This window comes from Rhinoderma darwinii, chromosome 10 (genome assembly GCF_050947455.1).
Source record: "Rhinoderma darwinii isolate aRhiDar2 chromosome 10, aRhiDar2.hap1, whole genome shotgun sequence".
NCBI lineage: Eukaryota > Metazoa > Chordata > Amphibia > Anura > Rhinodermatidae > Rhinoderma > Rhinoderma darwinii.
This window is the reverse complement of record NC_134696.1, coordinates 14,120,030-14,136,083: the sequence shown is the minus strand read 5'-3', so window position 1 is coordinate 14,136,083 and position 16,054 is coordinate 14,120,030. Positions and strand designations below refer to the sequence as shown.

At 41.2% G+C, this 16,054-nt stretch overlaps 1 protein-coding gene across 1 annotated transcript; it reads left to right on the top strand.

The window, feature by feature from the left end:
- Window positions 1-4,686: 4,686 nt before the first annotated feature.
- LOC142662470 (nicotinamide N-methyltransferase-like) lies at window positions 4,687-15,210 on the top strand. The gene is made up of 3 exons (XM_075840677.1): window positions 4,687-4,837; window positions 14,226-14,433; window positions 14,787-15,210. Exons 1-3 carry the CDS (start codon window positions 4,687-4,689, stop codon window positions 15,208-15,210), a joined length of 783 nt encoding a protein of 260 aa, XP_075696792.1.
- Window positions 15,211-16,054: the final 844 nt, after the last annotated feature.

The following is a 16,054-nucleotide window of genomic DNA, read 5'->3' as shown; positions in this document are numbered from 1 at the left end:
AAATAGTTCCTGGCATGTTGTGAAAGAGAGAAACTGAAAAAAAAGGAAAAAAGAAAGAAAAGGAAATAAAGAAAAACATTTGCCTCTGAGAACTGAGCACAAGCAGGCAGCTCACTGAGGGTGTGTTCACACAGGGCAGATACCCCCTGATCCCCGCAGGGAATTACGACCGAAAAACAACACCAAATTGTGGTGCAATTTTTGGCCGGTATCAGGGGTGTAACTAGGAAACACTGGGCCCCATGGCAAACTTTTGACTGGGGCCCCCTCCCTCTAAATTGTAAAGTGCTGCGTAATATGTTGGCGCTATATAAATAAAGATTATTATTATTATTATTATTATTATTTGTGCCACACACATCCTGCCCTTGTAGATAGTGCCCCCCTGTAAATAATGCCATACAGCCCCCCTTTAGACACAATATAATGCCATCCATAGCTGTCCCCAGAGTATAATGCCCCCCATACAGTACAATGCCCCCCATAGCTGTTCTCACAGTATAATTCCCCACATACTGTATAATGCCCCCCATAGCTGTCCCCACAGTACAATGCCCCCATATAGTAAAATGCTCCTATAGCTGTTACCATATCAGCCCCCCTTCCCTACCCAGTATAATGCCTTACAGTGCCTAATAGAAAAATAATAACATAATTACTTACCTATCCCTGTTCCCACGACGGGTGGAGGATCCTTCTCCTCCGGTCTGTGCTGTGAGTGACTCGGCGCAGATAGGCGCGATGACATCACTATATCGCGCCTGCCCGCACTGAGCCACTCACGGCACAGTGAATGATGGAGCACTATACGTCCCTCCATACATGCTGCCATCAGGGGCCCAGCCACAATGATTAAAAAAGGGACATGCACACCGCCACTGCCATTGGTTGTTCATTTGGAGAAAGGAATGGGCCCTGCAATAGAGTGGGGCATGTTTCTTAAGTAACTAATATTGGGGCCTTTTTTTGGTTCAAAGCTTTACAAAGCCTTTAAAGGGTTGTTCACTTTGGACAATCCCTTGACTGCTGGTGTTAAAAAGAAAATAATTACATGAAGAGTAATGACATAGTGTGGTGCCACCTGGTGTTCAAAGTGTATAGCAATCTGATTGACCACCAAATGAGCTGAATGCTGGTGGAACAAATTCTCACTCACCCCACAGCCAGGTATCTGAATACTGATTTCCTGTTCAGAGCAGTGTTCTCCGATACCTGCTAAACTCCTGACCGCAATTCCTATTTTGTCACAGTTTCCGCCCCCCCCCCCCCCCTCCAGCAATGCCCAGCCGCCAAGCAGTGCAATACTATTCCTGATTTTATGCACACATAGAAAGGATGAAGAGAGAAAAAAAGGCCTTCTGGAGATCATTGTACAAAGTCTCTACATTTTTCTCATATAGAGTCAATTCATTACTTATCAGGCAATAGTTGTAAGTCCAGAAGGAGTTACTAGCAAGATTCTCCTTCTTTTTCTCTTCCTGTTCCCTTCCTTTTACTAATACACCAGATGTTTCTTGTATGCCATAAGTCTGCTTAAAGGCTATTAACACCTTTGACATCTTTTTTTTTTTTTTTTTTTTTATGTATATCAGTGTGATTGGTGCAGCTTACTAAATACATTTTATTAAAAATTGCTTTACTTTTTGAGATACAGCTGCTTTGTATCCTGCATAAAGAGCAGCTGTATCATTCGCTAAGACCTGAGTCCGTCAGGTCTGCAGGACTGCAGTAAAAACAATGTTAAAGGTGTACATAGCCTTTAATATTAGTTGGGAATAATGCCACAAAACTATAGTACAACAATTGTGCTTGCTGTCGTAATTATGTGATAGTAATTGCAGTTGCAAACAGAATTGTATTGTATAAATTGTTCCAATATTGAATTTAGCATATGACCGCTTTCACATAAAATAAAAGTTTAATGGTTGTAGGATTGCAAGATGGCATATGTAATATACACACTCGAGTCACATTATTATGACCTCTTCCTACTTTCGACGTCGGCAGCGCGCAGCCCATGAAGGAAGTGATGTGTCGTGGCTTGGTGGGTATATAAGGTGTGCGATAGGCTATCTGAACACATCGCTGCCATGGGTAAAAGAGGCGATTTATCAGAGTTGCAAAAGTGGATGATTATTGTCTTTCAGGCCAGGGGTGGAGGTATTGTTCAAAGAGCGCAGTTTGTGAACTGTGCGCGTGCTGCTGTGATGAAAATGTATCGTGAGTGGACAAATAGCACCATTGGGAATAACCGACGTGGAAACTGCGGAGCACCACGTGCCATTGATGTGAGAGGTGAACATCAGCTATGAAGGTGCATGTGGGCCGAACGACACGCTACCGTGGAGCAGCTCACCGTGAAAATCAACCAGGGGGCTACCAGATGTGTGTCTAAAATAACAGTTCAGTGAACCCTACTGCGTATGGGGCTCCGAAGCAGACGGATGGTTACTGCTCCTACGTAACAAAGGTGCATCAGAAAAAAAGGCTTCAATTTGCTCGGCAGTATCGGAATTGGACCACCGATGATTGGTAGAGGGTTGTCTTCTCTGATGAGTCACGTTTTCTGCTTCATCATATGGATGGACATTGGCCTGTTAGGCTTGAAACATCAGAGAACAAACACCCTGCGACTATTGCTTGAAGAACACAAGCCGGTGGCAGCAGCATTATGGTTTGGGAATGTTTTCATGGCATTCTCTGGGCCACTCATCCATGTGGAAGGCTCTGAAGGGATTTGGGTTTGAATACATCGTTGCAGATCACGTCCCTCCATACATGCTTTTTGTCTTCCCTGGGGCAGATGGAATCTTTCAGCAAGACAATGCGACAAGTCACACGGCTAGAAATGTAAAACAGTGGTTGGCAGATCACGACCAAGACTTCCAAGTACTTCCCTGGCTCCCTAATTCACCAGACTTGAATCCAATTGAGCATCTGTGGGACCTCGATAGTCTTGTTGGCTCTATGGATCCTCCCCCACGCACCCTCCAGCAAATGCGGGATGTACTGCAGTCAGCACGGTGCCAGATACATTAGACCAACGACCAGCACCTTATTGAGTCACTCCCAGCCCGTCTAGCGATGTCTGTGCTGCACACGGCGGTTACTCTGGATATTAGCCGGTGCTCATAAAGTGTATAATTATCGACTGTGTATAAACCAGATAGCGTTAGTGTTACACAGCTTATTCCAGTACTGGATTTTAGTTCTTTTTGCCTTGCTGTTATCTGTCGTTTTTAGTTCTTATTGTTTCTTATAGCGTTTGGATGGAGTCAAATATTCCAAAAGGTATTATAGCAGAGTTAATATAGTTTTTGCAGCTACAGAAAGTTGTAACACAATATGACCTGTTCTTTGTTGCTAATGTCCCAAAAATCTAACACACCAGTTGTACTAATTATAATTAAGTAATGACCTTAGACGTGATTTATAGCAGCTCGATCCGACCTGCTGTCACTGAACCTGTCAGTCCTGTGGACTGCAACAACCGGGATTGGATTTAGCTCCGATCCCGGCCGTTTAACCAATTAGATGCCGGGGTCAATGGCGACTGCATTATCTAAGTGGCTACAGAAGGAGGACGCTCCGTCTTTCACCTATCCCTGACCCACGACACGATTTTAGGGTGAATATCGGTTGCCATGGCAAGCCTGGGGTTCTTTGTTAGTTATATATGCCTATTAGGGTGTGCCTTATTTTATTGTCGCCTAGTGGGAAACATGCCCCAAATATGTTAAAAGTCGTGCACAAACCTCGTTACCTCCATATTCAAGAATCCAACACGAGGTCTGCAGATTTGACCTATAGAAGACAATACCCATTGCGGTATATGACTGACAGCATTTGGTGCTAATCCGCCCAGCCACACTATCTGCATCCAGGCTACAAGGAGTGCCAAGCAACTAAGGTTCTAAAAAGACCACACAGAGTACCCAGCAATACTGCCCATAACCCATTACCGGACTACACTCATCAGCTTGTTAGGACTTTAAACTCTGCATCCTGAGAAAAAGAAAAATGTTTATTTTGCTTTTTATTCTCTGTCTAATTGCTCCTTTAACCAGTTCAGGACCGGGCTATTTTGATCCTTCAGGACCAGACACCGTTTAGCCCTTTTTAGCACTTGCTAGTTAAACGGCTATAACTTTTTTATTTGTTGGGCTAGCGACATGATTTTTGCAATGTTTTTTTCCGTAGACAATGCAGGTATATTTTTTTTATCATTTTTATACACATCCTTTTTTCTATTTTAGAATTTTTAGGCTTAAAGTTTGAAAATAATAGTAAAAAAATAAGCTTTTTTACTTTTTAGCTATTTTTTTCTGGTAATAATTCCGGAGACCCGACATTCAGTTGCCCGATTGCTCAGGCAGCAAGTTAAAACCCACACCATAAATAGTCTATGGCGCGGGTTTTAAGGACCCTGACCACTGTCCGTAAATACACAGCCAGCAGTTGGGAACCAATTAACAATAAAATAGATTTGTTTCTTTAAAGATCATTATTTCTCTATGTGCATTTATTATAACACAAGTTCCCATGATCGGCTCATGAATATAATAAGTCATCATGTGATAAGTTATTCTTAGTAACACACTTTGTAAATTGAATCCTGGTAATTATATAAAGACCTTGTGCCCCGGTCTAGAGGTAGTCACCCCGTCTGTGATACAGGAGTAGATGATGGATTCCAGTCCCCATAAGCTCTATCATGTACATGGCTTTGATTCCAGACAATTTCTGGAGCATTACTTTTCAGATAAATCTGACATGGCCTTTGGAGATGACGTCTTGAAATTTCCTATTGAGAAACTGAGACAAGTTTTCGCAGTGGGTAGGTATTTATTTTTATTTCTCCTAAGATAGATTGACGTCTATATTATTCTATGTATAACTGGTTATAAACAATTTTAAACAACTGAATACATATTGGGCAAACTTATTTTTTTTTGGGTGTGGAAGATCAGAGTGGGCGAAAATACTGCCCCAGTCTTAGCAACTGTAAAATCACAGGGAGCAGAGCAAAGCCCTAGTCATTGTATATGATGAAGGATATAAGATGTCGGGTTTAGTAGAGTCATTGTTTTCTCTTCTCTAACCTCAAGAACCCGGGAAAAAATTTGGCGGATGATGAGGGGCATCTAAAAAATTCTAGTTGTGGGTGAAATTACCTAAATTTGCTGTTATATGACAATTTGTGGTTTATCAGTTGGAGCTGCTGTTATTTTTTATTTTTTTCCTCAAATCTGTTTTTATTCAATAAAGCACAGAGAGTTAAACAGACAAGTTAACAATTTACATCCAAATAGTCATATAAAATAAGAGCGATTAAAAGTTCTCAAGGATCTCTTCTTGTTTAAGTAGGTCAGATGGATGGATAGATAGATACTTCTGATTTGTAATATAGCAATGAAAAATTTACAATATACAACAACATATAGACAGTTGGAAAGTGGGGTAGGAGGAGAGAGGAGTGAAGGGCAGAAGAAGGATGGTAATACATCCAAATACATTTAGATATCTGTAACAAAAGAGAAATCACAGTTTCCAATGATTCCAATGTATTTCACAGTGTAATATCTTGTCAAACATATGATATAACATAACAAGTGAGATTTATAATCTATACAGGGTTTCCAAATACGAAGAACTTCTACGTGTTTGTGATCCTGCCAGCTGGTTAGTGCTTCAAGTCTAAATATTTGGTGGACCTTATCAATCCACTGTATTTTAGATGGTGGAGAGGTCTGTAGCCAGCAAAGTGGAATTAAATATATGGCCGCAGCTATCAGATGGGTTACTAAGTGTGACTTAGAAGGTTTTGAAATTTATAGATTGTAAAGCTAGTGCTATTAGCTCTATAGTGAGTGATATATTAGTGTTGCATATCTTGTTAATCTCAAGATTTATTTATTTATTTCCACAATTCTTTGACCAGCAGGCAGTGCCACCATATATGACCATGACACCTCCAGCACAGCATAGAATTGGATAAACCTAGAGAGAACATCCGTCCTGTTCCATCTTGTAAGTAGTTTGTACTGGTTTTCCTCCATTTTAATACACCGGAAAACCCATGGGAATTTTTTAGAATACATTTTTTGTCCTGTTCATTAAACTTCCTATCTAATTCAGTTTCCCAAGACAGTAAAAAGTGGGAGTTAGGGGGCGAACAGCAGCTAAGTAAAATAAAGTATAATTTAGACAGTCTATCATCACTGAATTTGCAAGGAGTAGCTTTTCTAAGTCATTTAGTTCCCTGAGTCCTTGTTGAGAGGCTAAAAAGGAAGTGCAAACGTATTGTTCTTGTTCTAGCTGAAGGAAGTTTAGGCTAGTAGGTGACACCAGAGACTGGACCTCTGTATGGGAAGGTACTTTATTATTGTTTAACAAGTCTGCAATACTCACATGTTGGAACAGTTTCCATACATCTGTCACGGCTATGGGGAATGTGGACCCTCTAGGCCGCTCCACCGTAGTGGAGTAGCAGCTGGTCAAAGTATAGTCAATAACAGTCTCTAGGACATAAGTACCTGGATAGATGATTTGGCAGACACTCGGCATAGCAAACACGTGAACTTGACTCCAACACTAGACTTTGCTCAGGAACAAACACAATTACTGGATAGGGGATACAGGACATGGGATCACAGGATACAGAAAACAACTAAGGAACTCAGGGCTCTCCAGAATTTGGACGTGAACTGTACATCACAGTCCAAGATAATATGGAGAGGTGGTCCGTGTAAACAAAAGATGTGCAGAATGAACAGATTTGCTAGAAAAGACGGAGATGGAAGACCAGTCAAAGGAACGAAAGGTGCCATTTTGGAGATAGGGTCCACCACTACCCAGACAGTAGTACATCCAGCCAAAGGGGTATTGTTTGTAATAAAGTCCATAGCGATTTGTTGCCAAGGGGCATCAGGCACTCGGGCAGAGGTTGGGGCAGACCAGCAGGTTTAGAATGGGTAGATTTGTTTAACACACAGTTCATACAGGCGGAGACAAAGTGCACAACATCCCTAGGCAGCGTGGGCCACCAGTAGTGATGAGTAATAAATGTCCCGAGTATAACTGACACCAGAGTGCCCAGCCAGTTTGGAACTATGTCCCCAGCGGAGAATTATTTTCCTGATCTGTAGAGGATTTATTGCGATAATCCTGAAAGGGTCAATTATGTATTGAGGACTTTCTTCAGGGTCAAAACCACAGAGAATCACAGCACTGGATAAAATAAATATGGGTGCACGCCTCAAAACAGGACTAGATCCAAGGTCCCTTGAGGTAGGCACAAAAAGAATAGAGGCGAGGCAGCACTTCCTAAATAGATGTGAGCTTTATTCACCCAATGCAATGTTTCAGTCCAACAGAACATGCTTGAAAAAGGTCCACACGCACTTCTCTAATTTTGCGTACATGCTATTCCCCCTTAACCGCAACAAGACTTGGCATACATGCTTCCGATGCGTCGTCAGATCCAGTGAGTAGATCAAGATTTCATCCAGATACACCACCACACAGACATACAGAAGATCACGGAAGATGTAGTTTAAGAATTCTTGGAACACTGCTTGAACATTGCATAGTCCAAAGGGCATTAAGAGATACTAGTAGTGATCGTAATGGGTGTTAAATGTGGTTTTCCATTCGTCACCCTGGCGGATACGGATCAGAGTTTAGGCCCTGAGTAGATACAGCTTAGTGAAAACCTTGGCTCCACAAATTCTGTCAAAGAGCTCGGAGATCAGCGGCAAGGGGTATTTGTTTTTGACTGTGATTTGTTTCAAGCTACGGTAGTCATGCACGGACGAAGAGATCCATCCTTATTTTCCACAAAGAAGAATCCAGCTCCAGCTGGCGAAGTAGACTTCCTGATGAATCCCCTCTCCAGGTTCTCCTTGACATACACAGACTGGGTTTATGGCAAGGAGAGTGGAGCAGCTTGATAGGACAGTCATATGGACGATGAGGAGGAAGGGCCTCTGCCTCCTTTTTGCTGAAGACAGCCGCGTAATGAGCATATTGTGAAGGTAGACCAGAGAGAGACCGAGGCATAGGAGAAACAACAGGTCGAAACTGAGGCAGACAGCGATGAAGACAACAGGGTCCCCATTGGAGTCAAGGACTGGGGCATGCTGGGGATGCCAAGGTAATCCCAGCAGGAGGCAACTAATAGCTTTGGTTAAGACATAGAAGGCTATTAGCTCAGAATGGAGGACTCCTATCTATAGTCTCAGCGGCTTAGTGATAGACAGAATAGGGTCTGGTAGGGGCTGTCCATCAACTGTGACCACCAGAGGTTTTTCCAGAGGGACAGTGGCCAAGTGAAGACGATCTACCAGGTCCTGCTGGATAAAATTTGCTGCCGCTCTGGAATCCAAGTAAGCTGGCACACCTTGCGATCCTTCACTGGTGACAATAGACACAGGAATAGACAGTCTGGGAGAGAATTTAGCAGAGGTAGACTCACCTAGAGTTGTCTCTCCAGTCAACCCTAGGTCTTGGACATTTCCTGGTTTCTGAGGGCATTGGCCCACAAAATGTCCCTTGTGACAACAGTATAGACACAATACAGAGGAACGTCTGCATTGCAGCTCTTGGTCGGACAGTCTGAGTCTGTCTATTTGCATTGGCTCCTCCAGGGATACAACCAGAGAGGTCTTTGAAACTTAGGTGCCAATTGATAAGATATATTCTCCCGTACAAGTGTGCTTATTGATCGGGTTGCTAGCAGTATCAAGGCATCTAAAGTAGAGGGGAGCTCTCGAGCTACCACTTCATCTTTTATACATGGAGATAGTCCCTGCCGGAAAGTTGCCATTAGAGACTCATTAGCCCAAGCCAGCTCCGCTGCCAGTGTACGGAAGGAGATGGCCTCTCCTCTACGGTTGCCTCCCCTTAATTGAGAGACAGGAGTGAGGCAGCTGCAGAGGATGTTTGACCCGGTTCCTCAAACACTGTATGGAAGGTCTTAAAATATAGTGGCAGATCAGAGAATTCCAAACCCTCATGTTCCATGATGAGGTTCGCCCATGCCAGGGATTTGCCAGAGAGGAAAGAAATAAAAAAAGCAACCTTGGCCTCATAATAGGGGAAGAGATGGGCTCATAATTTGAAGTGGATAGAACACTGGTTAATGAAACCTCTACCGGCCTTAGGAACCCCGTCATAGCGAGGAGGTAGAGGCAACGATATTGCAGACCCAGGACAGGCAGGAGGGATAGCAGGGGTGGAGCAGCCAGAGGAGGAACAGAAGGACAATCCAAACAGTTAATGACGGAGTTCACAGCCTATAAGAGTTGATCCTGGCGGGCCCGGAGGTCACGCATGTCCACTTGCATCAGCTCGATTGCAGTTTTAGGTTGTCACGGCTATGGAGTATGTGGACCCACTAGGCCGCTCCGCCGTAGTGGAGTAGCAGCTGGCCAAAGTATAATCAGTAACAGTCTCTAAGACAAGAGTACCTGGATAGATGATTTTGCAGACACTTGGCATAGCAGACACGAGGAGTAGCAGACACTTGGCACTGATGACACTTGATGTGGCAGATGACACTTGGCACAGGTGACACTTGGCTTGGCAGATGACACGTGGCACAGAGGATGAACTCAACTCCAACACTAGACTTCACTCAGGAACAAACACAATTACTGGATATGGGATACAGGATACAGGAACACAGGATACAGGATACAGGACACAACTAAGGGATCATTTGCAATAAGAACATGGGTAGACACAACAACGCTCAGGCAAGGAGGAAGAGGGCAGAGTCCTTTTTATAGTCCAGGGTGAGCTGAGGATTGGACACAATTTAAGTATTTTGGGCACAATTTTGTCCCCTTTAAGGCCGGGGACGAGCACACTCGCACACTAGAGGTAATAACAGAATAGTGCAGCTGCGAGGGTAAGCTTTCAGTGTCCTGCAGTCACTGCTGCCAGTGAGTACTGCATGCCGGCGGTCAGCGAACGCGGGCACAACAATATCCTTCAGTGTTGGGTCTTTATTTTTCCAAGTGTATGCTATTAAGGAAGCTGGCATTATCGGTGAAGAAGTCAATCAGGTATGCACAGAAATTCTATAGCAATTCCAAATTGATAAAGTACTTTTCTAAAGAGGATTTGTGATGGTCTTTAAATATTTTTTAATACACAGGGTCAGGTCCAGTCACATCACAAGAAGTCAAATACTAAATAAATTAATCATAGGGTAGATCAAGAAAATGCTCTTGGGAAAAAAATCTAACAGCATAGACAGCAAAGGGTCTGGAAATGAGAAACCATAGGTGTCATAAGTGAAGCTGTAGATCTTTGGATCTTTAATGAAACTGTAGGAATGAAAATAAAGCTGATAAATCCTTTGAAGACAATAAAGTCTACTTCTAGGATTTCTGAGCCTGTTTATATGGTTTTGTTGAAGCTCCATACCTATAACTTCCCTTTGGACACTTTATAAGGTTTCTGTGTGTCCAGTGTGGTGCCTTAGAATATGCAATCCAGCCAGGTGGGTCTAGCACCTTTCTTCTTAATTTACATAATACAGACCATACTACACAAGGGCCCCCATGTTTGCTTTTTTTTTCCACTTTTGGTATTTCATTCTACATCTGCATCTTTGTCACATCCGACTGAACATGAATGACAGCTCGGCAGGCTTGTTGATTGGGAGATTCTACACAGGGTCAGGTCCAATCATGTCACAAGAAGTCAAATGCTAAATTGCGAAAAAAAAGTAATCATAGAACATCTAAACGGAGGGCGCATCTATGTAGTATAATCAGTAAAGAGTCTAGAAATCAGAAAATATTGGTGTCCTAAGTGAAGCTGTAGATCGGTGGATCTTTAATGAAACTGAAGGAACCAAAATATAGTTCATAAATCGTCAAAAAGTTGATTTAATTTTCTAAAAAATATTTTGAAGACAATAATTTATACTCCTAGGTTGTCTGAGCCTGCATATATGGTTTTGTTTTAGCCCCATACCTATAACTTCCCTTGGGACACCTTATCTGATTTCTGTGTGTCCAGTGTGGTGCCTTAGATTATGCAATCCAGTCAGGTGGGTCTAGCACCTTTCTTTATTTTTTTATTTACATTATACAGACCATACCACATAAGGGCCCCCATGTTTGTTTTTTTTTTTTCCATTTTTGGCCTTTCAGTCTACATCTGGATACATAAGTTGCAGCCACCCCATGTTACTTAGGACACATAGGGTGACCTATATACAGTACCACCCCATGAGGTGAGCACCTCTCCTTTAAAACATATTGAAGACTTTTGATTTGTTCTAGTTTTGGCCCCATGAGCATCCCTTCTGCTTTTCTTTCCTCTTACTACAGGACCTCAGATGATTCCACTCTTCACCTTCTAAAAAACATTGATGTCATCGATCTATAAAACATTTGAGGATTATTTAAAGGCTAAGTACACCTATGACATTGTTTTTTTATTAATATATATATATACACTACCATTCAAAAGTTTAGGGTCACTTAGAAATTTCCTTAGTTTTGAAAGAAAAGCACAGTTTTTTTCAATGACGATAACATTAAATTAATCAGAAATACACTCTATACATTGTTAATGTGCTAAATGACTATTCTAGCTGCAAACGTCTGGTTTTTAATGCAATATCTACATAGGTGTATAGAGGCCCATTTCCAGCAACCATCACTCCAGTGTTCTAATGGTACATTGTGTTTGCTAACTGTGTTAGAAGGCAAGCTAATGGATGATTAGAAAACACTTGAAAACCCTTGTGAAATTATGTTAGCACCGCTGTAAAACAGTTTTGCTGTTTAGAGGAGCTATAAAACTGACCTTCCTTTGAGCTAGTTGAGAATCTGGAGAATTACATTTGTGGGTTCGATTAAACTCTCAAAATGGCTAGAAAAAGAGAGCTTTCATGTGAAACTCGACAGTCTATTCTTGTTCTTAGAAATGAAGGCTATTCCATGCGAGAAATTGCCAAGAAACTGAAGATTTCCTACAACGGTGTGTACTACTCCCTTCAGAGGACAGCGCAAACAGGCTCTAACCAGAGTAGAAAGAGAAGTGGGAGGCCCCGCTGCACAACTGAGCAACAAGACAAGTACATTAGAACCTCTAGTTTGAGAAATAGACGCCTCACAGGTCCTCAACTGGCAGCTTCATTAAATAGTACCCGCAAAACGCCAGTGTCAACGTCTACAGTGAAGAGGCGACTCCAGGATGCTGGCCTTCAGGGCAGAGTGGCACAGAAAAAGCCATATATGAGACTTGCTAATAAAAGGAAAAGATTAATATGGGCAAAAGCACACAGACATTGGACAGAGGAAGATTGGAAAAAAGTGTTATGGACAGACGAATCGAAGTTTGAGGTGTTTGGATCACACAGAAGAAAATGTGTGAATTCTATACCTGTCCTGCACTACACAGATAACACATTGATATGAATGGGCAGTGTGCAATGCTTAGTGTCCCCTGTGGGGGCGCTGCAGGGAAATGAAACAGTTTGAAAGTTTTCTTATAAATTACAGTTTATTGCTGGGGTCTCAGCAGGGGGACACTTTGTGTTCTGTTTATTGTCACGGAACCCTTCTGATAAGTAGGGATTATGTAATACCTACCAACTGTCTCATTTTTCATGGGATTGTCCAACGAAACAACTGAAAAGATGCTGGAAGAGTGCCTGACGCCATCTGTCAAGCATGGTGGGGATAATGTGATGTTCTGGGGTTTCTTTGGTGCTGGTAAAGTGGGAGATTTGTACAAGGTAAAAGGGATTTTGAATAAGGAAGGCTATCACTCCATTTTGCAATGCCATGCCATACCCTGTGGACAGCGCTTGATTGGAGCCAATTTCATCCTACAACAGGACAATGACCCAAAGCACACCTCCTAATTATGCAAGAACTATTTAGGGAAGAAGCAGGCAGCTGGTAATCTATCTGTAATGGAGTGGCCAGCGCAGTCACCAGATCTCAACCCCATAGAGCTGTTGTGGGAGCAGCTTGACCGTATGGTACGCAAGAAGTGCCCATCAAGCCAATCCAACTTGTGGGAGGGGCTTCTGGAAGCATGGGGTGAAATTTCTCCCAATTACCTCAGCAAATTAACAGCTAGAATGCCAAAGGTCTGCAATGCTGTAATTGCTGCAAATGGAGCATTCTTTGACGAAAGCAAAGTTTGAAGGAGAAAATTATTATTTCAAATAAAAATCATTATTTCTAACCTTGTCAATGTCTTGACTATATTTTCTAGTCATTTTGCAACTCATTTGATAAATATAAGTGTGAGTTTTCATGGAAAACACAAAATTGTCTGGGTGACCCCAAACTTTTGAAAAGTAGTGTGTATATATATATATATATATATATATATATATTTATCAGGAACAGAGAGGAAGTAACAGCACCAGGACTTCAGTATTAGGGAGCTGTTGGTTTATTTACCACCAGGTGTAAAGAATGAGCTCATTCTTTCCACCTGGTGGTGAATAAACCAACATCTCCCTAATACTGAAGTCCTGGTGCTGTTACTTGCTCTCTGTTCCTGTTATCTTATTCTAAGGAGTTGATTCATCCTTCTACTGATAACATGCACGTGGCCTGATGTTCAGTTTACCTTGAGTGCTGTGTTTCCTGCATCTATATATATATATATAATTGTGCATCGGTGTGATAGGTACAACTTCCTAAATCTATTTTATTAAAAAGTATTCTTACTTTTTCAGATACAGCTGCTTGGTATTCTGTGTACAAAACATCTGTATCATTCGCTAAGAACTGAATCCGTCACATCCGCGGGACTGACGGGTTCAGTGGCAGCGGGGATCCACATCTAATCGATCACAGAGACACGGAGGACAAACCGACACTGAACCCATCAGTCCCTCAGACCTGACTAAAACAGGATTTAGTGCAAGATACAGTTGCTCTTTAAATAGAATACAAAGCAACTGTATCTAAAAAAAGTACAAATTATTTTTACTAAAATGAATTCAGGAAGTTGCACCATTTTTTATTAATTTTATTAAAGCAAAAAGCAAAACAAAACAAAAACAATGCCATAGCTGTATATAACCTTTACTCTCTTTTTCTGATTTCTGGGTATTGGAAATCCAACTTTTACATAGTTCGCTAGAAATGATATAGACATATGTTCTTGTTTATCCACAAAATCTATGAGGATTTAATGTATTAGATGTTTCAGCAGTCAAACATTTTTTTCTACAGGTCATATTAATGGAGACATCTTGATTGACCTCAGTATTGGTTCCCTTATTCATCATCTATATTCAGCCAGTGAGTTTTTCAAAAACATCATCGTGCTGAAGGCCAATAACAGATGCATCATGGAGCTGAAGAGATGGGTGGACGAACGTACGGGAGCATTTTATTGGGGCCATACATCAACACTTCTTCAAGAGAAAGAAGAAAACAGGTGACGTATTTGTCCAAATTTCAAGAGAAAAACCACTGTCATTGTGATTGTTGCTTCTTATACAGCAAATGTAATGGGAAGATGGTGCAAAGATCCAGGAAAAGGTTTATTCTGTTAAAACTCAAGTATAAAGTTAATTTGTATTACTCATTTAGTTCAATAATCTTATCTATAACTGGCGATATTATACAAGTTAATGCAGGAAAGGCACAGTATAATCCTGACACATCAGTCTTCGATTATTTCAAGCTTTACCTCTAGTATTGCAAGTCAATAGTCCAGTGCTAAGTCCTGAGCCACCATGTTGATGTTGACTGTGGGACAATCACTTTCCTTGTCTTTTTATTTTCCAGTGATCAGTGTCAGGACCAGGAAGCAAAAGTGAGATCAGCCATTCAACATGTTGTGAAATACGACCTGGAGAAAGAGAATATGACAGACCCGCTGGTCTTACCACCAGCCGATTGTGTCATCAGTGTTTGGCTTCTGGAGGTTATCAGCAAAGATCAAGATGATTACATCAGATATCTGAGGAAGATCTCTAGGTTGCTGAAACCTGGAGGACACCTCATGATGATTGGGGCTTTAGATATAACATATTATTTAGTCGGGAAAGACAAGTTCCAAGGATTCACATATGATGAGAATTTTGTCAGGAAAGTTCTAGCTGGAGAAGGATTTATCATTGATTACTGTAATGTCAAGGAGAGAACGGCTGTCAGTGACCTTACTGACTATAAAGCCACTATATTCATTGCAGCTCACAAGGAGAAGTAGGTTGAATATTATAAAGTCTGCATGTCATTACTTCATATGTTAAGCTTAAAAAAACCCAAAAAACTAATATTCAAAAAGAAGCTTCCTTAGTGTAGTATAGAATAGCATAAAAATAATTGTTTGGTTCTTTTTGGGACTTTGCCTTGGACTGGTCCTAGATAATATTGTAGAGACCGAGTCTGATCATTTGAAATATCATGGGAGTCTGAAATCTTGGGATCATTTGCTTTCTCATTGTTGTTCTGTTTCGTATCTGCTTTATATAAATTGTGTAATAAAGCGAAGCATAAAGCATTTAACTGTTTGTGTCCTTGACTTGGGGGGGGGGGGGGGAATTTCCTGCTCTATAGATTTTACAGAACTTGATGTTATTTACTAAACTAATTTTTAGAGAATCCTGTTAATTTGCTTAATTAGAATCTAGCACTTAATATAATTGTCGCCTATCCTGTAAATAGATGATAATTAAGGTTTCTGAGAAAACCCCTTTAAGGAGATTTGTAGCTGTGAAACAGGAAAACAGATCTCTGAATTCTATAAAGAAATAATATCAAATGATTTAGCAAAGAACTTTAGACCGATTTAGAATAAGAGTGGACGTTTACTTTAAAGATAATAAGGGGGAATTGATTAATTATAATATGCTAGTTTTCTACTGTAAAAAAATTAGCAATTTGCGAAAAAAAACTCTGTTTTTAATGTTTTTAAACAAATAATTTCCAACTTTTGCATTTTTATGCCACCTCCGTCAGTTTAAAAAAATAAAATAATAAGTTGGCAGAGATTAGTGGAAGGAATGGGTCCCCAGCAGCCTTACACATTTACTTTCATTTACAGCAGAAAC